General features: G+C 42.8%; 1 protein-coding gene across 4 annotated transcripts in view; it reads right to left on the bottom strand.

Moving 5' to 3' along the window:
• GLT1D1 (glycosyltransferase 1 domain containing 1) overlaps positions 1–23069 on the bottom strand; it is a 100383-nt gene that overhangs the window by 23110 nt on the left and 54204 nt on the right. For all 4 annotated transcript variants that reach the window (XM_029619701.1, XM_029619700.1, XM_029619699.1 and 1 more), the window contains 4 exons: positions 18845–18940; positions 17604–17653; positions 11144–11187; positions 9922–10042 (listed from right to left, as the gene is read on the bottom strand). In XM_029619701.1, coding sequence (XP_029475561.1) covers positions 9922–10042; positions 11144–11187; positions 17604–17653; positions 18845–18940 — 311 coding nt within the window. The remainder of the gene's footprint in view (positions 1–9921; positions 10043–11143; positions 11188–17603; positions 17654–18844; positions 18941–23069) is intronic.

The raw sequence follows: 23069 nt of genomic DNA, 5'->3' as shown, positions 1-23069 counted from the left end.
ACAAACACAAATAGATAAACCTCAGCAGCTACAAGACCAATTAACTCAAAGCGCAATCTTAACTCAGCTATCTGAGGCCCTGCAAGCGCCTATGTCCAGAATACTTCAGGCACCTTTACCTTCACATTTCCTGTTTAAGATGAAGGAAGGAGAGGACCCGAGTTTTTGCTAAAAAAAATAAAATAAATAAACTTTGAAGGGACTGCCCACCTGTAGGCCTGGCCAGAGACCAGCTGGACATCTTAGTTGGCTATTTTGCTCACAGGCAAAAGTGAAGCAGCGTTCGAGGCCACTAATCCAGATGGGAGGGCTTTCTATGAGAACATTAAGGCTGCTACAGTTGAGAGAGAGGGGTACTCCCCAGAATACTATTGGCAGCAGTTTCGACGGGCAGCCCATGTGGAATTGGGTCTGCGAACATACCAGGCTCACCCTGGAAGTGGCAGAAACCTTCCACCAGGCACAGTCAATGCCTGCCAGCACAAGGGGCTTCCCAGCATGCACATATGGACGCAATTTTCTAACATGCGCGCTTGTTAGAAAATCCGTGGGCCGCACACACATGCGCGCTGGATATTTATAATCCGTGTGCTTACATGTGGATGGTATGTACAAGGGGGGGGGGGGGACCTTTGCAATTTTCACACAGCAACGCATTCGGGCCTTCCCAAGTTCCCTCCCACTCTGCTTCAATTAAAGAATGGACCGGGAGGGAACTTCCCTACCCCCCTACCTAAGTTCCCTCCCTCTTCCCCTCTCCTCCTGAGCTGAAGTAAGTTACACGCGCCAGCCGGCTGCTGGTGCAAGAATCTTCAGGACAGCGATCAATGGTGCTGTCCCAGCCCGCCCCCCCTCCTTTGAAGAGGTCCGGCAGTCGTGCACGTACTGACGTCTACATGCATAGCCGAGCCTCTTCGAAAATTCGCCCGGTGTGCGCAAGGCCCAGCCACGTGCGTAAACTGACCCATTCCTGCGGCTGCAGCAGGCCTGAATACACTACAGACACCAACATGAGAACATGAAAACTATAGTAAACAAAGCTTTCTAAACTACGGAAGTCCAAATCTTTTGAGTATTCTTATGCCACTGCAAAAAAAAAAAAAAAAGCCAGTACAGGTGATATTTTCTGTTCTACACCTTCGCCTACACAACCCAGCATGGTTTTAGTTAATGCTGCACATCACATTCCAGTTTGCATGTTAATTAAAAAAAAAATGTCTTTCCTCAATCTGGATTTTTTTTTCCCTTTAAAAAAAAAAAAAAAAAAAAAAGAAAGAGCAGGGTATTTACCTGGGGGTAGATTTTCAAAAACGGCGCGTTGGCATACTTTTGTTGGCGCTCCAAGCGCCAACAAAAGTATGCGGGATTTTAGTAGATACGCGCAAGGCTGCCAATTTCGTATAGCCGGCGCGCGCCGAGCCGCGCAGCCTACCTCCGTTCCCTCTGAGGCCACTCCGAAATCGGAGCGGCCTCGGAGGGAATTCCCTTTCGCCCTCCCCTCACCTTCCCCTCCCTTCCTCTATCTAACCCACCCCCCTGGCCCTATCTAGACCCCCCCCCCCTACCTTTGTTGGGGGATTTACGCCTCCCGGAGGAAGAAGTAAATCCCCGCGCGCCAGGACGTGACCTGGGGGCGGTTCCGGAGGGCGCGGCCACGCCCCCGGACCGCCCAGGGCCGAAACCACGCCCCGGGCCCGCCCCCAAAACACATCCCGCCCCCAAAACGCCGCGCCGATCGGCCTCGCCCCCGACACGCCCCCCTCGAAAAACCCCGGGACTTACGCGAGTCCCGGGGCTCTGCGCGCACCGGCACGCAGGGCCCTGCTCGTGTAAATCCGGGCGGATTTACGCGAGCAGGGCTCTTAAAATCCGCCCCCTGGAGTCTGAATTTAAATCTAAGACACTTCAGATCAGATATAAATTTCAGGCAAAAGTAGAGCTAAGCATAATGAGGGCAAACCCTGGACTTTGCTGGAATTTTCAAAGGCAAAGTGCGCTTTAGTTCTAAAAATCGCAGCAGGTGAAAAGAACCCATGGGTTTACGTTTCTGCAAGTTGGTTTAGAAGGGAAGACCAATGCACATAAAGGCCGATGAAATATTGGCATGCGTAAGACGGGTGCTCATGATTTAGTGCCCGCTCTCCTAACGCGTGCCGATCCACCTCTCCCGGGTGCCCAATTTAATATTTAAATGGGCTGCCATGGTAAAAAGGATGTGCTAAGGGAAATTGTGCGTCCCTAGCGCCTCCTCTCAATCGAGTGCCCAGGAGAGGTGGCTGTCGGGGCAGGTTAAGAAAACGGACGCTCAATTTCACGAGCGTCCATTTCCCTAATCTGATCGCTGGTGACTTCCCCTCCCCCCCCCCCCCACCTTACTCCTTTTTTCCGGTTCCTCAGACTTAATAATCACACAATATTATTTCATAGGAACTACAGAAAAGCAGTATTTTCTGCTTTTCTGTTAAGTTTAGGGGCTCCTCAAGAATTAACACCTGCTCTGGGGCAGGCATTAATTTTTGAGAGTAAAAATGTGTGCATCAGGTGCACTCTTTTTTTGGCATAGGTGGGTAATAGCTAATAGTCTCATCAACATGAATTTACTTGTGATGAGCGCTATTAGCTACGCGCTGGTTTGGATGCACCAATCCCCTTATTGCATAAGGGGTTTTGGTACGCATGTTTTAGATGGACATCCAAGCACATGTAAAGCTGTGCGCTTGGCTGAGCTCACTATATTGCATCGGCCTAATAGATCTGAGAATGCTGCCTACATACATTAGTTTCCTGCCCCGACCTATCCACGCCTTTCCATCCCCTTTATCATCTCGGTCGCCCTTCTCTGTACCTTTTCTAATTCTCAACACAATACTCAAGATGAGGTTGCACCATGGAGAGATACAGAGGCATTATGACATTCTCTGTTTTATTCTCCATTTCTTTCCTAATAATCCCTAGCATTCTATTTGCTTTCTTGGCTGCTGCTGCACACTGAGCAGAAGATTTCAATGTATTTTCAACGATGGCACCTAGATCCTTTTCCTGATTGGAGACTCCTAATGTGGAACCTTCCATTTTGTAACTATAACTTGGGTTTCTCTTCCCTAAGTGCATCACTTTGTACTTGTCTACGTTACATTTCATTTGCATGCCCAGACTCCCAATTTTGCAATATTATCTTGCAATTTCTCACAGTCCTCTTGTGATTTGACAACAGTTGATCACCTCACTTGTTCCCATTTCCAGGTCATTTATAAATATATTAAAAAGCATTGGTCCCAGAACAGATCCCTGGGGCATTCCACTATTTTCCTTTTTTCATTGGGAAGATTTACCATTTAGCCCTACTCTGTTTTCTATCTTTTAACCATTTGGCAATCCACAGTAGGACACTGCCACCTATCCCATGACTTTCTAATTTCCTAAGTCGTCTTTCATGAGGGACTTTGTCAAATGCTTTCTGGAAATACAGATATATTATATCAACTGGCTCAGCTTTATCTATGTTTGTTTACTTCTTCAAACACAAAATATAGCAAATTTGTGAGGCAAGACTTCTCTTGACTAAATTCATGTTGACTTTGTCCCACTTCTCTAGAATGTCCTGATATAACATTCACCCAGTCAATACTGGAATAATTGAAATCACCCATTATTACTGTGCTGCTGATTTTGTTAGCTTCCCTAATTTCTTTTAGTATTTCATTGTCTGCTAGTTCATTCTGGCCAGATGGACAGTAATACACCCCCATTGCTATTTTATTCCCTTTTCACCTGGAATTTCTATCCATAAAAATTCAACATTGCATTTTGTTTCCTGCAGAACATTTATCCTGTTTGACTCAATGCCCTCTTTCACATATAGTGCCACCTCTCCACCAATTTGATTCATCCTATCATTTCTATATAATTTGTACCCTGGTATCATAGTATCCCATTGGTTATCCTCCTTCCACCATGTCTTTCAGATGCCAATTATATCTACCTCTTCATCCAGCGCTTAATTTATATAAATTTATGCAAGATAGCCTCGGCACGCGCAGGGGCACCTTTTTGAAAATCTGCCTATATATATATATATATAGGCAGATTTTCAAAGGGATATGTGCGTAACCCCCAAAAAGGTGCCCCTGTGTGTGCCGAGGCTATCTTGCATAGGCTCGGTGGCGCGCGCAAGCCCCAGGATGCACATATATGTCCTGGGGCTTCAAAAAAGGGGCGGGAAGGGGGCAGTCCCGAGTCCTCTGGCACAGCAGCCTGTGCTGGGGGATCGTGAGCCGGCAGGCGTAACTTCAGAAATAAAAGGTTTGGGGGGGGGGGGGGGGGGGGGGGAGAAAAAAAATTGCAAAAAACGTTCCCTCCAAGGCCGCTCCGATTTTGGAGCGGCCTTGGAGGGAACGGGGAAAGCTATCAGGGCTCCCCCTTGGGCTCGGCGTGCACAAGGTGCACAAGTGTTTACCCCCTTGCACCTGCCGACCCCAGATTTTATAACATGCGCCAGATTGCACGAACAAATCTACACCCATACAGAAGTTTAAAAATCTGGCATATATATATATATATATATATATATATATATATATATTTTTTTTTTTTTTTTTTAAATTCCAAAAGTATGTTTCTTGTTTGTATTAACAACCTGCTCATCAGTTGATGGGGTAATTTGGAATCTTTCTGCACTTTAAAGGCACCTGGTCCTCTTTGGAATTTATTGCAACCTCTCTACTGGGATGCCCTATTTTCCCTGTTCTTTTAGTATCCTTCAAAGATACATCATTCTGAACCATATGCTTCTGAGCAACTACACTGGTCTACATCAGTTTTGCTGAATACAAGATAAACATGTGATATTTATGTATTTTAGTGTGCTGAATCCAAAAATCACATCAGTTTCCTCCAGTCATGTCTGGTATTTCCACAAAACGCTGTCTACTCAAATTCTTATAGCAATAACATAACATTATTACTTAGATATGCTGAATACGCAATCGGTATAACCAATAGGAAGACTGCTTATTAAACAGTTTAAAACTGCTGACGTCGGCATTTTATGGCTATATAAGCAGCATGAAAACAGATGGCAGTATTCAGTCGTTCAAGAGGCTTAGAAGTTGCAGCAAATTTAACTGTTAAATCTGTTTTTGTTGAATGTGTCATCCAACACTCGAATAGTTCGTGGACGGTGCCGGAATGATCCTGATATATTCTGTTACATTTGTTGTTGTTTTACAACACCCAAAGGACAAATATATCTGACTTTGTACGAAAAGCTTATCATGATTATTTCAGGGTTAAACTGGGTGACCAGGACAAACCTTGAGCACCACAAAGTGTGCAGGAAAACCTGAGGACAGTGGACTAAAGGTCAGAGAAAAAAAAAAGTCTCAGCTTCAGAGTTCCAATGGTGTGGCAAGAACCCCAAAACCATGTTGATGACTGCTACTTCTGCATGGTAATTATTGCAGGCATGAACACAAAGACAAAATCTTCCATCCAGTATCCAAATCTCCCCCTCAGCTATAAGACCAGTTGCTCACTGCGACGAAGTCCCTTGTACCTATCTTCAGTATTTTGGAAAGTTCCGACAATGATGAATTCTGTCATTCCAATTTTTCCAAAGACTCAGACGATGAAAATTTCGTGGCCTCAGAAGTTGATGCCAGAATGCGCCAGCCATTCACTCAAGCTGAGTTGAATGACTTGGTACTAGATCTTGATCTGCTGAAGTTGTCAGAGTTACTGGGTTCAAGGCTAAAGGAAAAGAACCTGTTGGCTCCCGGTACCACATTTATGTATCGTAACAGAGAGAAAGATCTTCTGAAATATTTCTATATGGACGAGGAGCTTGTATAGTGCATCGACGTCAAAGGACATATTGAGTCAATGGGATGTAGCTGAAGAATGGAAGCTTTTTATTAACAGTTCAAAGAGAAGTCTAAAGTGTGTGTTGCTTCACAATGGCAATAAATTAGCTTCCATTCCTATTGCTCACTTGGTAAATATGAAAGAAACTTATGAATCCATGAGAATCATTCTCCAAAAAAATCAAAAATAAATGATCATTGCTGGATTTTATGTGGTGATCTGAAGGTTATATTGATGCTTCTAGAACAAAGCGGTTACAGAAAATTTCCTTGCTTCTTGTGCCTTTGGGATAGCCGAGCAAAGGCAGAACATTATACAAGGAAAGAATGGCCTGCTAGAGAGAAATTTAAGTTCGGTGAAAAGAATATTAAGAACGAACCATTTGTTAATCCTCCGAAAGTGTTGCTCCCCCCATTGCATATAAAATTGGGACTCATGAAACTGTTCGTTAGGGCTTTGGATCAAGATGGTGAGTGCTTCAAGTACCTGTGTACCAAATTTCTTGCTCTTTCCATGAGAAGTTGAAAGCTGGCATTTTCGATGGCCCGCAAATTAGGCTTCTAATCAAAGACAGAATTCCTCAATACCATGAAAACCATAGAAAAGGATGCTTGGTCTATTTTTTTCTGACGTAATTTACAGACTTTCTTGTCAACTTCAGGGCTGAAAATTATAACCTTTTAGTTCAAAATTTGTTGCTTTTCAAAGACTGGGAGAAAACATGTGTCAAACTGCATTTCCTTGATAGCCACCTGAACTACTTCCCCTCAAATCTTGGAGCTATGAGTGAAGAACAAGGAGAACGCTTCCACCAAGACATCAAGACCATGGAACATAGATATCAAGGCAGCTGGAAAACAAACATGATGGCAGACTACTACTGGTGTTTACAGCGTGACAACCCTGATCATAACTATTCCAGAGCATCCAAAAAGAGAACATTTCTCCCTAACAATTAAAATTTACACAACTATTGCTCTCTTGGTTAGACTAGAGACTCGTTTTTTTTGCATGAAACAAATATTGTGTGCGCTACTGCTTCTTCAGAACTATTACCTTTGATATTCCACTTTATAATCTTTAATCAAACATTTCTCATTTGTGAAAACATTTGACGTCCTGCATATTTTTTGACTTCATATTTGGAATCAGCACCTTTAATTTGGGTAAAAATCAGCAAAAATAATTAGGTCAGCAGAAAACTATCTGCATTCCCCCCCATCATCTAGTTTAAAAGCTGCGCTATCTCCTTTTTAAAGACTAGCGCCAGCAGCTTAGTTCCATTCTGGCTAAGGTGGAGCCCATCCTTTCGGAAAAGGCCCCCCTTCCTCAAAATGAAGCCCAGTTTTAACAAATCTAAAACTCTCTTCCCTGCAACATCATCTAATCCACGCATTGAAACTTTGGAGCTCTGCCTGCCTCTGGTGTCCCACACGTGGAAAGGGCAGCATTTCTGAGAATGCTACCCTGGAGGTTCTGGATTTCAGATTTCTTCCTAAAAGCCTAAATTTGGCTTCCAGAACCTCCCTCCTGGCCTCCTGCACTTTCCTATGTCATTGGTACCCACATGTACTCAGCACTATCTAAAATCCTATGTGATGCATGAGATCCACCACCTTCGCACCAGGCAGGCAAGTTACCAAGTGATCCTCACGTCCACCAGCCACCAACCTTCCTATATCTGAATCACCAACTATAACGGCAATCCTAACCCTTCCATCCTGGGTGCATACCCCCGGAGACCTATCCTCAGTGCGAGAGGATACTACATCAACTTGAGGGCTGGTCCTAGCTACAGGATTGCTTCCTGCCTCATCAAGCTGATGCTCTCCTTCCAGGTGACCTCTCTCCTCCAAAGCAGCACAGGTGCTACCACATTGGAGGTAGGACTTCTTTTTGTCCCTGAAGGTCTCCTATATATTCCTTTCCGTCTCCCTTAGCTCCTCCAGATCTTCCACTCTAGCCTCCAGAGTTCGGATTCATTCTCTGAGGGCTTGGAGCTCTTTGCACTTCATGCACACATATGACCTCTCGCCAGCTGGGAGATAATCATACACATGGCACAGTGCAAAAGATTGAGTTGATTGTGATCTTTTGGTCCAGTGTGCAATCAAATGTTCATTATGTGGGAAGATCATTTTAGGATTTTGCACCGGACTATATTCTGGCCAAGTAAAGCTTTTGCAGCAAAAACAGCCTCTTCTGGTAACTGAAATGCTCTTAACCCTATGCATCATTAGTGTATTGTCTATGGGACTGTGGACCTATACAAATGTTTGGTAATTGGTGGAGGCATATTTCATGTCTATTAAGGTACCAACAACAGCTTGGTCAAAGGTGGTCTGCCTACTAGACCTTGGACTGGCTCTCAGATTGCTGCTGATCAAAGGATGTTTAGTGGCTTTACTTCTCATAGTAAAGTAGTTGGAACTGGAAGGTCCGACTTGGCCTTCATGATCAACATCGGTTATGGATGTTGATCATGACATCATGTTATTTATTAGAAAAGACATTGGGTGCGAGGAAGTGCCAAGAAAGTAAGAGGTCAGATGCAACAAATATGGGCGCCTTATGTGAAAATACTTACTTTCAGAAGTGAAGAACAAAGTGGAATCCTGCCTGGACTAACAAAAGAAGCTTGAATCCAACCCGGAGTCAAGCCCACAGCTTGATGCTGCGCTTTCTATCCTGAGGCTATACAAGATATGAGGACATCCAAACTAAAGAGAACGGAGAAGGATGGATGGTGGGGCTGGGTTTGTACTAAGCTTTTGCAAATGTTATTGCCTATTATCTTGTGTTTCTGTTTAGAGTGTGTAAAAATCAATAAAAAAACATTACAAACAAAAAACTCTGCCAGCGCACTAACTTTCAGGCTTTTGACATTTCTCATTAACTCTAATTTTGCCCACTGCTTAAATTTGGTCCTCAAGTCGTTTAAGCTTTCCACAATGAACCCTTTTACATTTTGCTATAAAAAAAACAAAAAAGCCCCCCCAAAACCACAGCATTAAACAATTTTCTACAAATAAGAAAAAAAATAAAATAAAAAATAAGCATGCAAGGCGTTTTAAAAGCAGGTTGTATTTAAAGAAAATAAAAAGCACTCCAGTAAAAGGTTCCATGATCTCTCCCCCCCCCCCCCCCCCCCCTTGTCCCATCTTGTTAACGGAGATCTCAGAAAGAACAGAAGCATTCTTTAAACTAAATGTAACAAAAAATGAAAAAAAAACACCTCATTTTTTAAAGCTTGGGACAAACACAGAGAAACAGCAGATAGGGCCCATAAAGCCCAGCCAGTCTTCCCAATGTATTTCTTGGTGCAGTGCCATAGACACCTCCCCCCTCCCCCAATGAGTTCCAGCTTTTCCTTCACAAGTAACAAGTAGGACACTTTGTCCTCGGCTTCTTGAATTCTGCTATTTTTGTTTTCATCACCTCCCTCAGAAGGCCGTTCCATGCACCCACCACTCTTTCTGTAAAGAAATATTTTTGGGATGTCACTCCTGAGTCTTACTCTGTCACTCCTGAGTCTTACTCTCTTTGGAGTCTCGTACCATGACCTTTTGTTCTAGGGCATTACTCCCTCTGACAAAGGTTTGTCTCCGTGCAATATTTATTCTTTTTGAGGTATTTCAAGGTTTACATCAAATCCCTGTCTCAACTCATTTATTATTTATTTATTTATTTTAACATTTTTATATACAGATAGCCGTTTGCACATCGTACCGGTTTACAAAGAACAGGAGGAAAGCCACAGGATAGGATAATACATATTTGGGCCCTTAAGTCTCATTTCACAGGATTTTTTATGCCTTCCCTGCACTACACTGGTAGCCTCTCTCTAGACCACTTCCAGTCTATCCAAATCTTTTTAGAGATGGGGCCTCTAGAATTGGATACGACATGCTAGGTGAGGTCTCGCCAACCTACAGAATGAGAGCAAAAGCAAAAACTGCTGAGCCATGGTTGCTTTTTGGTTCTGGATCAGAGCTCAAACAGTTTCTGCATTGGTGTTATAAAATATTTTCAGATTCTAGCGGTAGAACCTCCAGTTACCTCTAGAAGTGCTGCTGACATTCCCTCTGAAATGGAGCTGTTCACGACAGCACTGCAGCTCTTCAGGACAGCATGAAGATCTTCCTGAGGCATCTCCTGCATCAGCCGGATTCCATCAGTCCTAGAAATGAAGTTTTACAGCATCCGATGAAGGCACCTCAGGAGAAGGAGGGCTGCATCACAGATTGCGTTTTGCTTTGGTTTAAAACAAACAGCGCACCTACGGCGAGTTCCCCCCCTCTTCCACTCAGCATGCAATCTCACATATCATCAGTTATGGAAGGAGTAAAATGAACTGCAAGGACCTATCACCCTGGCTTGTACAGATTTGCTTATCTGCAACATTCAGAATACAAGCGCCTGCAGAAGCATGTGAAAACAATCCCGGAAAGATACTGCCCGGATAAGCTTTAACTAATTAATTAAAGGAGACTGAAATTTAACAAAAACACATTTCTGCTGCTGCAGAGAGAGACATCCTGTGGCTTTTAAACAAGGAAGTCACAATGACCTTCGTTTCATTTTGTGTCGCTTCCAGTCTGAAACGACAAAAACCCCAGCAAAACATTGTTTTGTTTCATTTCTACGTTTCAGTGTGCACTGAAAAGAAGGAAGGAAAAAAAAAAAATATGAGTCAGCAAAACAAAATAAAATGCAAGCTTTTGCCCTTGCACACCTATACTGCAGAACATTATACAAAGTGATTGGAAGTATAAGTGGAAAGAGACTTTGAGAATGGAAGCAAGAATGGAGGAGAAGCCTAGAGGTTAGAGCAGCAGGCTCTGACCTAGGAAACCAAATCCTGCTACCGCTCTCCTTGTGACCTTGGGCAAGTCACTTTACTCTCCATTGCCTCAGGTACAAAATTAGACTGAAAGCCCTGTGGGGATAGGGAAATACCTATATCATCTGAATGTAATCCACTTTGATGTACACTATGAAAAAGTGGATTATAAAAAATCTAAATTAAAGTCTTGATGATTCTCACTCATACTTTTCTTGATCGAAACTATAAAGACCAAACCATGCACATTTTGTCTTACAGAATTTAAAAAGGCCTCTATATCGTTCATTTTTAATGTAACAAAAAAATGTTCACAGATATTATCTTGTGATAGCCTAGGGAAATGCAGAAGCTGCCTATTGAAAAGCTCAAAAAAAACAAACAAAAAAAAAACCCCAGGAGCCCCAGGCAGGTTATCGTGCCACATTTGCTGCGTACCTTTTGATGCTAGCATGGACTTCCTCTGTAAACACTGGATCAATCTGTAAAAATTAAGAAAAACTTCTTGTGGGTCTCCAAATAAAGTCAAACCTACACAAGCATTCATTCTCAAGATGTGAGGACACGATTCATAGTTTGCTACTGAGAATTCACTTTTCTGTGGTCTCTCAGCTCATACCTTCATGGGCAAGCGGTCATTCTTCTAGTGGAGTCATTCACCTCCAGACTTGAGGAAAAGGAGTAGCCTAGTGGTTAGCGCAATGGGTTGAGAACCAGAAAAGCTAGGGTTCAAATCCCGTTACTCCTTGTGACCTCCTTGTCACTTTACCTCTGTAGATTGTAAGCACTTTGGGACATGGAGTCATTGTACCTGAATTATTTAAAATGTTATAAGCCACCTTGAACATTATTTGGAAAGATGTATAATAAAATTTGAGATTTTCAGTCCAAGTCAACAGAATTGACTTCTCAAATACCAGAATTGCCCCAATATAGGTACAGAGAATCAGAGAAATAAATCTCAGTCACTTTACATATGAGTCAGGAGCAATGTTTAACAGCAGTTGCTCCATCATAAAGACTCAATACTATGGTGTCAGATATGATTACCTACTTGATTGGTTTTTTTGGGCACTGTCACAAAATAGGTTTAAGCTCTGGTGCATTCGAAATATTTCTGAAACCTCAGACTACTTCATATTCTCAGGCTTTCATGACTATTTGGAGCAAATTTTCTCCCATGGAACACACACACACAAAAAAGTGAAACAAATAGTTCAGCTGTCAATGCCTTTTCTTGAAGCTGCAGGCATATTACTCAGGCCTGCAACACAAGCTGCATAATACTTGATCCGCATTTGTCTTCTGCCCCAGCTTTCAAACAACCTCCTGGTGCAGTAGAGCTGAGAAAGATACGGATGGAACAAGATTGTGTGTCTTCCCATTCCAAAAAAAAAAAAAAAAGAAATCTGTTCAGAAATCTAGAACAGAGAAAACGGATACTGAACCTTAAGGAAAATGTATGTTCTGAAATGGAAGCACGGCACTCATTTTGTTCCTACGTCAGCACAAAACACTGGTTTTACCACCTTCATTTAGAATAAAAGCACACAAATGTCACAGACCTATGAATATCCCCCCCACTCTCTGCGAGTAACAGATGGGACATAAAAAACCTGATGACCAGCATTAACATTTCACTAGCAACACTGGCTCTCTGCATTTTGGTACTATTAATGACAGCATTTATATTTTAATGTGCTTTTTGGGAGAAGTATACGCCATTTAAAGATTTTGTATAAAACATTACGCAAAACAACAAGGGTCTTTACAAAAATAAAGCTGCTGTGTGTATGTGCTGTTTCTATCTCCTGAGATATTTATTTCCTTTCCTGACAAGATAGAGAGACTGTGGGTAAAATTTAATCAACAGTTATTACCTAAATTCTTTACCAATCAACACTAGGTCTACTGAAACCATTAATCCTATTCAGGGTAATGACAGCTATTGCTTCAGTAATATGCTGTATAGCAGGGATATGCAGTTGTTTAAAACAGCGGTTCTCAACCAGTGTGTTGCCAGGCACACGCAGGTGTGTCCCCACACTTCCCGGTCCCCCAGGGAAATAGGAACTCATCCTCCCCCTGGGCTTAAAATGCTGATAGTCCAGGCAGAACGCGGCAGGAGAGTTGGCGTCAGCGGCACCAGCATGGTCTCTTCTTCCCGCCCCCTGCGGCTCAGAAGAGGAAGTGGTATGCAGCGGCCACCCGCATGGGAAGAGACGACCATGCTAGTGCAGGCAGCATCGGCCCAAGAGCAGCGCGGCTTGGAGCAAAAGAGAAGCAACAAGAGTCCCCGCGGCTGATGGGACTCCTTTCTCAGGCCGCGAGGGCTGGAAATGGAGGAACTTGCTGCTGCTAGGGTTGGAGTGGAGGAGGCTGCTATCGCTAGTTCGGTGGTGGGAGAGAGAGTGAGCGAGCAAGCGAGCATATGTGTGTGTGACAGCATGTATGTGAGTGATTGAAAACCTGTTTGGGTGAAAGAGTATGTGCGTGTGATTGAGAGCCTTGTATGATTGAGATAGCAGGAATGTTTGTGTATGACTGAGACCCGTATGTGTAAGTGAGAGAGATTATGTGTATGAATAATTAAGAGCCAGTGTGTATAAGTAAGAGAGAGAGCATGTGTGTGTGTGTGTGTGTGTGATTGAGAGCCAGTGTAGGTGAGAGAGCATGTATATGATTGACATGTAAGTGTGTGATTGAAAAACCTGTGTGAAAAGTGTGCATGTGTGTAAATGTGTGATTAAGAGCCTACATAAGTGAGAGAAAAAGCATGTGAATATGTACGTGACAGAGCCAGTGTGAGAGAGACAGCTTGTGTGTGACAGAGAGAGAGCAGAAAGTTGCAAGCAAGCTATCCCTCATCCTGCAAATTCAAAACAATCTCAGGACACCTGCATATCAAACAGTCCCAGGTATGCAGAGCAAAGCATTTTTTATCTTTATTTTTGATTACCTGGTCTTTGTGTCTACTATTTTGAAATATTTTATTGGTATCTAGAAATTTGATAGTTTTTAATTATTGGATATTCCATTCATCAGCTATTTTGAAATCTGTTCTTTTTGTTAGTATGGTTTTAATGCTGTTGATTTTATATTTCTTGATTTGTTTTATGACGATTGATGACGTTTCTCTTTTTCCTTGGTTGCACTGCATACAGTCTCTGGCTTGTTGTGGTTTCCAATTCAGTTTTGGTCTGCATGTTTCTAGTTATGCTTTATGGTCTCTTTATTCTTTGTTAGCTGAGGGTCTGCACATAAGATTGAGGTGAGGTATTCTGCTGGCATGTAGTTTCTGTGTAGGGATCTATAGCAGTCTGGCTTGGTCCGCTTTCCTAATATTGGTGTATTGGTGTTTTAAGACCTGGTGTAATAATTTCAGTGTTGCCTTTTCTTAGGTAAGATGGTTACTGTTTGAGTGCTGGAAATTGATGTTTTGGTATGGAATGCTTACTATGTTTGCAATTTCTGTTCAGGCAGAGAGTACTTATCTTTCACCTGGTCATTCTTAACAATAAAAATAATACTTGACCTTTATTTTTTTTTCTTTCTGCTGTGAATTGTAATGAGCAGTGTGTCACACATGTTAGCATGGTCTGTCAGGTATGTCACGATGAAAAAAAAGGTTGAGAACCACTGGTTTAAAACATGAGAAAACATTTGTCGTTTCGTTACATGTGCAAAAAACCCAGCAAATTTTCATTTCGTTTCTGTATTAGGGCACCAAATCAAATTGATGCAACTAAGCAGTTCAGAATGCACTAAAATATGGAAACGACATGAAAAGAAAAAGCAAAACACAGCAATGAAAAGAAAAGTGAAAAAAGTTTTTCCCATGCACACCCCTACTGTATAGTAACAATACATATGTTAGCCATACGGCTGCTGCATTACCAAAACAACAACACAATAGCGGACAAAGAAAAGAAAAATTCTAATACTTCATTAATGTGTCTGAAATCCTCCAATTCAGATCCAATAAAATATATACATTTTCCAAAACCATAGCAGTATTTAAATTAAGGTACCATACAAAGTCATGCAATGAGGAATCTAAATGGCACACCTTATCCAAGAAGTCCCAGAGTCTAAAAATCTTCCTTATATTGAAATATTCAAAAACTCAAGTACTAAAAGGGGAGCGTTTTCAAACAACCCACATAACAAAACCTAGAAAAACACACATAAGTTACACCAGTTTTCAAAGTGGACTTACATACCTAAGCAGACTTACCTGTGTAAGTTCACTTTGAAAATTGTCCCAGCTAAACTAGACACACACAGTTACTCCTGCTATGTGGTGTGCATAATTTTGTAGAGAGAATTTACATATATACTTTTTAAAATAAATTAGACTGTAATGTCCCAACCCTGCAAAGACTTCATCTCTGGCCTACCTCTCCCCAGTGTGTGTAAAACAAAAGTATGAGCATTCAGCGTGCACACACGGAACTCTACACACGTATCGGCCGCACAATTTTCTAAAAGGCCCAGTTCTGTGGGAAAGGCACTACCTTCACTCACAGAAGTCCCTTTCAAAGCTATCCTCTCTATGGAAGGCAAGTTTCATAGCATTTGCAGGGTAAACTGGCCCTCTGAAAACCTTCTTCACTTAATCCAGCAAACTGTACATATGGGCTTCCACGGCAAGAGAACTTCTAGTCAGATCGTGGGGAGGTGTTTTGGGGAGGGGGGGGGGGGCAGAGGAACACGATTGAAAAATAACACATGTAGATTGTATTTTCAAATCTATGCATGTTATTTCCCATAGAAATTTTACCTGCATAAAAGTGTAAGAATGAAGGGGAAAGACAGTTGACATTTGTAGAACATTGTAAATATCTAACAGGGCTGAAGGATTCTGTACATAAAAAGATATCGAGCACAGGCCTATCTGGACCTTGAAATGCAGCAAAATATTCTATAATTTTATCACACTGAGAAAAAAAAATGGCTTCCTATGAAGGTGGTAGAAATCTATTACCCCCTTCATCTTATTTTACTTTTAGCCCAGAAGTTTTCTCCTGCAAAATTGGAACCTGAGCTGCACAATGACACCAGAAGCCTTCATCCACTGCTGCCCAGGGTATTCCCCCTTACTTTTCAGAACCCGCCTCTGGCCCTACTTTTCAGAACCCGCCTCTGGCCCTTGAGCGGTCAAGGACTTGGGATACAGCCAGAATAATCCCACTCAGATTCTGCTGCAACTTCAGTGCCACACTCCACACAATCAGGATTGGCAAACACAAAGGCTACTTTCTAGTCTCAGCTTACCAGGCACTTCCCAGAAGTCTGACTATCCTCTCCCAGAGAGAGGTTTGGAGCTCCACTGGAGTTCCTGGTCAGAGATCCACAGGGCCCATCCTCTCCCCGCTGGCTCAGCAACTTATCCTGCCCTGTACTGGGCATATCTTCCAAGTACCTCCCACCCAACAGAGTCCCACCCATAGACATTGGTCCTGCACATGCTCACTAGGGGCACTGCCTCACACCCCTAGTCCAGCCATTAAAGTGGTGGTCCTTGGCTAAGAGCCACAAACCGGAACCCTTATGCTTGCCAGCATGTATCACCGAGCGAAAGGCGGGTCACCCTTCCCCCACAGGCCGTGAACACTGCCTCTGCCGTAACTCTGCCGTAATTCCAAGGCCTTGGAATTGCAACCAATCCATCAGGCTGGCCCTTTCCCTTATGTTTTTCTTTATTCAATATTTTTAATAGCATCTTATTACAAAGAGTAAACCAGAGCCGTACGCAATAAAAACATAACTCTCACATCAAATAAAGAGTCTAAAATCAACAAAGTAAAATAGAGATTAAAACTGGAAAACATACTACTCAAAAGCTTAGATAAGAAAACTAAAATAAACATAAAAGCTCTGAAATATATATGTTCTTTCCTAAAGAGTCAGAAATAGTACAAGAGGAAAGAAATTAAATGAATATAAATCTAAATTAAGAGGGAAATGCCTTGGAGGAAAAGTAGACCCTAAGGGCCTTTCTAGTCCTTCTCCAGATGAACTGAAATGGAAGAGAATGCCAGAGACTTGTTTCCCGAGTTTTCTCAAAGCAAAATTTCTCTAATGGAAGGAAGCACCGACAGTTCCTGAGGAGGAACGCAAGGTTTGTGAGGGATGGTATGGAGTGATAAGTGCAGACAGATAAGAAGGAAGGTATTCCTCAACGTAGAGCTTTAAGAGTCAGGCATACGATCTTAAACTGAATCTGGAGAGAAACACAGGAAAGCCAGTGCCACTCGGAAAGAAGAGGAGTGACATGATCCAGCTTGGATGCCCCCTCGTTCCTTCTGCAGCTGCTCTGATACGCTTGGCTGCTAGATCCCTGTGTGGACAGGGGGGAGGGGGGGGAGCTTTCATGAATCGTCCCTTAAACGCCTTTATTCTAATGGAAACAGCCCCAGTTTGGACGCTCCATCTTGCGTAACCACCGTCTGTTTTGTCCTTTTTTCTAGGGGTATCCCCCATTCTGTGCCCATGTGAAATACTCATCACTGGATGAGGACAACCTCCCCTCCTCCCCCCTTTTTTTTTTTTTTTTTTTTACCTTTTCTAACATTTGGGCATTCTTTACAAGAACAGTGCCCAAAACTGAACTTCTGTACTCAGACATATGCCTCGTATGAGAAAAAAAAAGCAACATCCTCAGTCCTATTCCCCCTCCTTTCACCTTTTCTTGTCTCATCCTCGCTTCCTTGCCTCCCATGTTCTGTCCCCTCCCTCCCTCTTATTCTCTCTTCCATTTAATTGGGGGTTTTGCATAAGGTCAAGGAACGCATTAATTTAGGCATTAAAATAAAAAAAAAAAGGGACAGACACATTCACAGCACATAACTGGTATTTCACATGAAAGAAAAATCCTTATCACGAAGAGACTTACTGCAGGTCCAAGAATAATCATGTAAACCCGGGGATCCTTCTTATGCCATTCTAAAAAAAAATTAATAATAATTAGAACAAAAAGGTTATTCTTTTTTTCTCTCACACAGGTTATATATACATTTTTAATGCAATTTGGCATAATAAAATAAAGCAATAATGCCTCTCTCTCAGCATTGTATTTAATCCTTCTAGAATATCTGAATTAGCAGGGAGTTTGTTATAGGTTAGCTGTGATTTGAATTGCAGTGTTAGATGATTTCATTCATTTACTGCATCATTTCCAAGTGTTTTGGTTTTTTTTGTTCTAAGAGATGCACTTTCAGAGGATGTCAGCTCAGTGGGAAACGCGCTTGGATTTCGGGCAGGTATCTTCCGAATTGTAGCTTCTCCTGATGATCTAGAGAGAAGCCATCAAACCTAAAAAACGCCAATAGTTTTTTTATGGAATGCCAAAGAAATGTAATTCTTGCAACAGATAAACCCAGCAGAACATTCTCAAGTCATTAGCACAGCAGTACTACTCGAGCACGCTCTAAAATAAGTCAACAAGCATTTCGAAAACCTCTCACATCTTTGGGCTAAGCCAATGGCTCAGCAGCAGCACACAAGCTGCCACATGGGACATCTAGATTCAGTTCCCAAGACTGACTCCACAGGTTGGGGGATTCTTCGGAAGCAATTCAGTCCCCCTCCCCCCACAAAAAAAAAAAAAAAATGCAATGGAGACCCTCCAGGGGTCGAACTCCTGTGCACACGCACCACTTCTGGAGGGGAACCCAGCCTGTAGCTACAACAGCTGGGGCTCAGCCTGGGTTAAAGAGAGAGGGTGCTTACAAAGGTTGGCTCGTGGCTGGAGGCCATCTCCAACTGCGCTGAAAGCCCAAAGGAGCAGGAGAAAACTGCAAGCTATTTCCCAGCCCCTCTCCACCCCAAAAAACCCCCAATTAATCTACTCCATATTCACTTTGGATGTTGCATTCCAGAGAAGAAAGAAGGGACTAACAGTTTTGGAAATCTGTTGCGTACTCATTCCTACTGAGGAACATTAAAAAAAAAAGTGTGCCGCTGTGTTGATAGTCCCTGTCGACCTGCAATAATTCTTGAAGATGCACGGTACATTCAGAGGGAGATCAAGCAGCCTGCCTGCATGCAAAGTCCAGGGACATGCTTTGTACCCACTGACCTTGTACCCAGTTATCAGAGGGAAACTGAACAAAAAAAAACAAAAAACTCACTCACCTGAAAACACTTCCATTAGGTAGAGAGGATCCTTGACTCGTCGAAGCCCACATATCAAAAGAAAAAGTCGCAAACTCTCTGAACTCTGCAGAATTTCTGTAAACAGAATTTTCAGAGAGAATCTGAGAAGCTGTGATGGATCTTGTTATCTGTATATTCAGATTCGATGGATACTGAAGGGTGAGCTTTTGCAGTTCATTTTCAACGATAAAACTACCCGGGCAGTTTTGCTTTCAAAACAAGCTTTGATACAGTATACACTCTATGAACGCCTGCCTGCTTTGTGCCTATTTGTGTGGACAGCGGGGGTGGGGGAGGGGTAAAAACATGCATATTTTTTTTTTTAAAGTGCCAAGTATGAGCTCTATTTTTTCCCTCAAACCCTCCCCACACCTCCTCTTCCCCTCCCCAGCTATAAATTTGCACACCATGGATGCTCCCATGTGCTTTTAGATGGATGGGGGAGGTGGCAACTTTCAGACAGGCCAATTTACCTGGGGAAATGTCTTCAAATATTGCCCTAATAGAATTTAATTCCGACCCTCTCCTACTTTGGTGAGAGATGGGATATTCTTAACTTTTTGGAGCTGGTGATCATCACAGAACACTATCTCCCGAGTATCCAGATAATTGTATACCTCTATCTATGGCTTGTTATAAACTTGCCCGGCGTTGGCATGCATAGAAGTACACACAACCCAATTTCATTCTTTTATATGCACAAAAAAATAAATAAATGCGGTGATCCAGGAGACAGCATTGGATTTATGCATACACGATTTTAAAGGGCCTGACTTGCACAGTCATTTACATGCATACAACAGTTTTATGCACATAAAAGTGCTTTTGACAACCGTCCCGGGGGTTGTATGCACTGAAGGAAGGAAGTTCCAGAAAGCGTGCATGTGAATCTGCTCGCACGCATTTCTACCTACTTAGTAGGGTGTGAATAAGCCATGCTGCAGTCATCATGCCCACGCAGATTTTCAAAGCGGACTTATTAGCTGTAAATCTGCTTTGAAATTTTGGGCTAAAGTCTTTGTACATGCAGCCTCTCAAAAAGTATGCACATAAAATTAACCCACACAAGCCGCACCCCTCAAAACAGCAGGTATCTCTATGCAGATGAGCTTGTGCACAGCATTCTGGGTAATTTCCAAAACAAATTATGCGGATAAGTTCGCTTTGAAAACTGATGTAACTTTATGTGCATACCTGCTGGTTAAGTTACCAGTGATGTTAGAAAATTAGCCTCCGAAGGGGATGCATACATCCAAACTCCCTAACAATTATCTAATTAGAACACAACAGTTCTCTTCATCAGGTTAAGTGAGACCAGTAAACAGGAGGATGGTGTGCGGAAGAGAGAAGATGAATGTCTAACAACAAATGCACAGAAAGGTCAAAAAACAGGAAAACATTAAGTACTGCAATACCTTTTTATTGGATTGATAACATCTCTTCACTAGCTTTTGGGAATGGGGTTTAAAAAGGATTTGTCAAGTTCCTGGAGACAGGATGCTGGGCTTGAGGGACCTTTGGTCCTGACCCAGTATGGCAAGTCTTATGTAATGGAATGTGGGGAGCATGAGGCGTTAGGACTGGAGAGACTGTGGCAGGATGCTGCTTTTAGGGGGATAAAACTAGCCGTGATATTGCAGTGGAGTTTGGTGGGAGAATTTTAAAATGGGCAGCGTAGGATCGTAAGAAGCGAAGGATCAAATAAACATAGGGAGGGGAAGATTGGACTTTGGATTCCGAATTTAAATGAGAGGCATGTGGGAGAGCCTGTGACATGCAAGGTGGAGGAGGAAAGGGCACTGAACAATAGTGTGAACGGATGGCTCCACTTTCCCCTGCATTGTGAATGTGCAGAGCATGCTAGAATGACTGCTCCCCGGCCAGTCCCTCTCTTTTAAGTGCTCTGTGATTCATGGCTATGCAGAAAGCTTAGCACAAACTACCAGTGGAAATTATAGAGGAGAACTACCTCTGGCTTCCTGTCAGGAATGTGCACAGTCTCACTGAGCAGTACAGTACTGCTGATTGCTTCTTGATGACCCTCTGCTTTGTAGCAAAGATGAGAGAAATGTACACATCAAAGTGATGACCTTTAAGCTTTCTACCTCCTGGGGGCTCTTGCAAAAAACTTCTCCAAGGCTCCTCTTCTCCCCACCCCAAGTACTGTGAGAAGCCAGCTTTAACTATCTGCTGAACAAAGCAATCTTATTCCACTTGGGCCTTGAGTCTTCTCTGGAGCCGTGCTATGGGCAGTAGGATTTAATGGCATTTAAGCAGCATATATTCAAAATATTGCACGATTCTCTGAAACTCAGCCAGTTTAAACTTCTTGGGCAACGCCATCTGCGATCAAGTTGATACAGTATTCGTTTCCTACCCTACCAGCTGGCCTGTCCACGTAATCATGCCTCTGAACCAGCCTTTCGGGTAGATTTTAAAGGGCCACGCACGCACCTAAAAACACGTGTATCAAAATACTCATGTGCATGTGTCTGCAGCTTTATACACATATCTTACGTGTGCTGAGTGAAAGACACACACTCATCATAATGCTCAGTCTGATACTCTATATATGGACCATTGTGAGGGGGGCACTGAATTGGGGTGGGTGACTTTACAGACACATTCAGAGGTATCCACTGTAAAACTGACATCATTAAAGAATTTTAGACCTTATAAGTGATGAAAAGGAGTTGATTTGGACAATGCAGCTAGCAAAGACTACAGTGTACAAGCCAACTCCTCTTGCTAGAATGTTACAAAGGTCCATATAATCAGACTGAGCACTATGAAGTGTGTGTGTGTGTCTTTCTCTCTCTCGACTCCTGCGCCTAGTGAGGAGCTGGAGCAATTATATTAATGTACGCGCACCTCACGTAGCTCCCGCGCATATATGGTGCTTTTACATGCGCAACCCTTTTAAAATCTAGCTCTGTATTTCTACCAGTTTGGCCTTGTCTGCGATGTATCAAAGGATGCTGGAAATGGAGTTCTGATGCCCTGTTGCTACACAAATAGGAATACTGGATCCAAGTTTTCAAGGTTGTATAATTAAAGGGTCATCCAACAAGTTGGACTAACTTTATACATATGTGGATGGCTTATGACAGTTGTGCTCTCTTCATCAGGCCATGGGGGTAAATCCAGAATGTCATTGGGAAAGATGTTAGTAACGGACTGAAGAAACAGACCACCACCACCACATCAATGGCATGGGCAGTTGATTATTTTGGCCATTTCAGTTAAGCTAAGGCAGAATTGCTGCCAATAATGTGAGCCACAGTACAACTGTAAAAATAAATAAATAAAAAAGTCTAAGGTGGGAGATAAACTACAACACCTGGTGCATGAGGGAAAACAATTTAAAAACCCGATGACATAACAGCTGCTATGTGGAATGAAAAGGTTTGGATAAAATGTAACACATTTGTGCATATAAGCAAAATTAAAAACACATGGGAAAAAAGCATGGGATAGTGAAAGATGCATCACATTCTTTAATGCATGCATGTAAGTGGCATACACTATACACATACGAGACAATTTTAAAAGGGCCACGTATGTAAAAAAATGGGGGTGCCTTGCACGCATTTTAGAACAGGCCCAGTCATGCGCATAACCCCTGTTATGCGTCAGAGGGGCAGGCCGGGGGAGGGGGGGGGGCGTGGTGGGACAGCGCCGTTAGCCGCTGTCCAGGGGAAGTGCGCGCCGGTAGCTGGCAGCCTAGTGCGCTAAGATTACTTCTGCTTCCGGGGAGCAGTAAGTATTAAAATAAAATAAGTTAGGGATAGGTAGGGTTAGGGACTGGGAGAGGCCTGATTTTATCGCTGCACTTATTTTGCTAAAATCCCACCCCCTGCAAGCACGGCCATCAGAATTTATAACACGCATGCGTGTGTTATAAAATTGGTGCATCCATGTGTGCACGCCGGCCTCAAAATCGACCCCCTAGTTTAAAGGTGTTCACATAAATGTACAGGGTGAGGATTATTATCTTTGTCTGATGCACACTGCTGAAGACTTCTTTGGACAAGTGTGATTCCCAAGAGGGACTTAAATAGGTTGATGCAAAATATGAATTTTTAACACCATAATAAAATACAAAACTCTACCAATGAGTTCAGTGTAGCACTGTCTGCTAGCGAAGAGCAGAGGGTTTGTGATCTCAAACCACTGAAACCTGCCACAGGTCAGAGTGCAGACA

The sequence above is a fragment of the Rhinatrema bivittatum genome, chromosome 11 (assembly GCF_901001135.1).
Source record: "Rhinatrema bivittatum chromosome 11, aRhiBiv1.1, whole genome shotgun sequence".
Lineage (NCBI taxonomy): Eukaryota > Metazoa > Chordata > Amphibia > Gymnophiona > Rhinatrematidae > Rhinatrema > Rhinatrema bivittatum.
The sequence above is the reverse complement of the archived record's forward strand: the minus strand, read 5'-3'. Positions and strand labels throughout refer to the sequence as shown.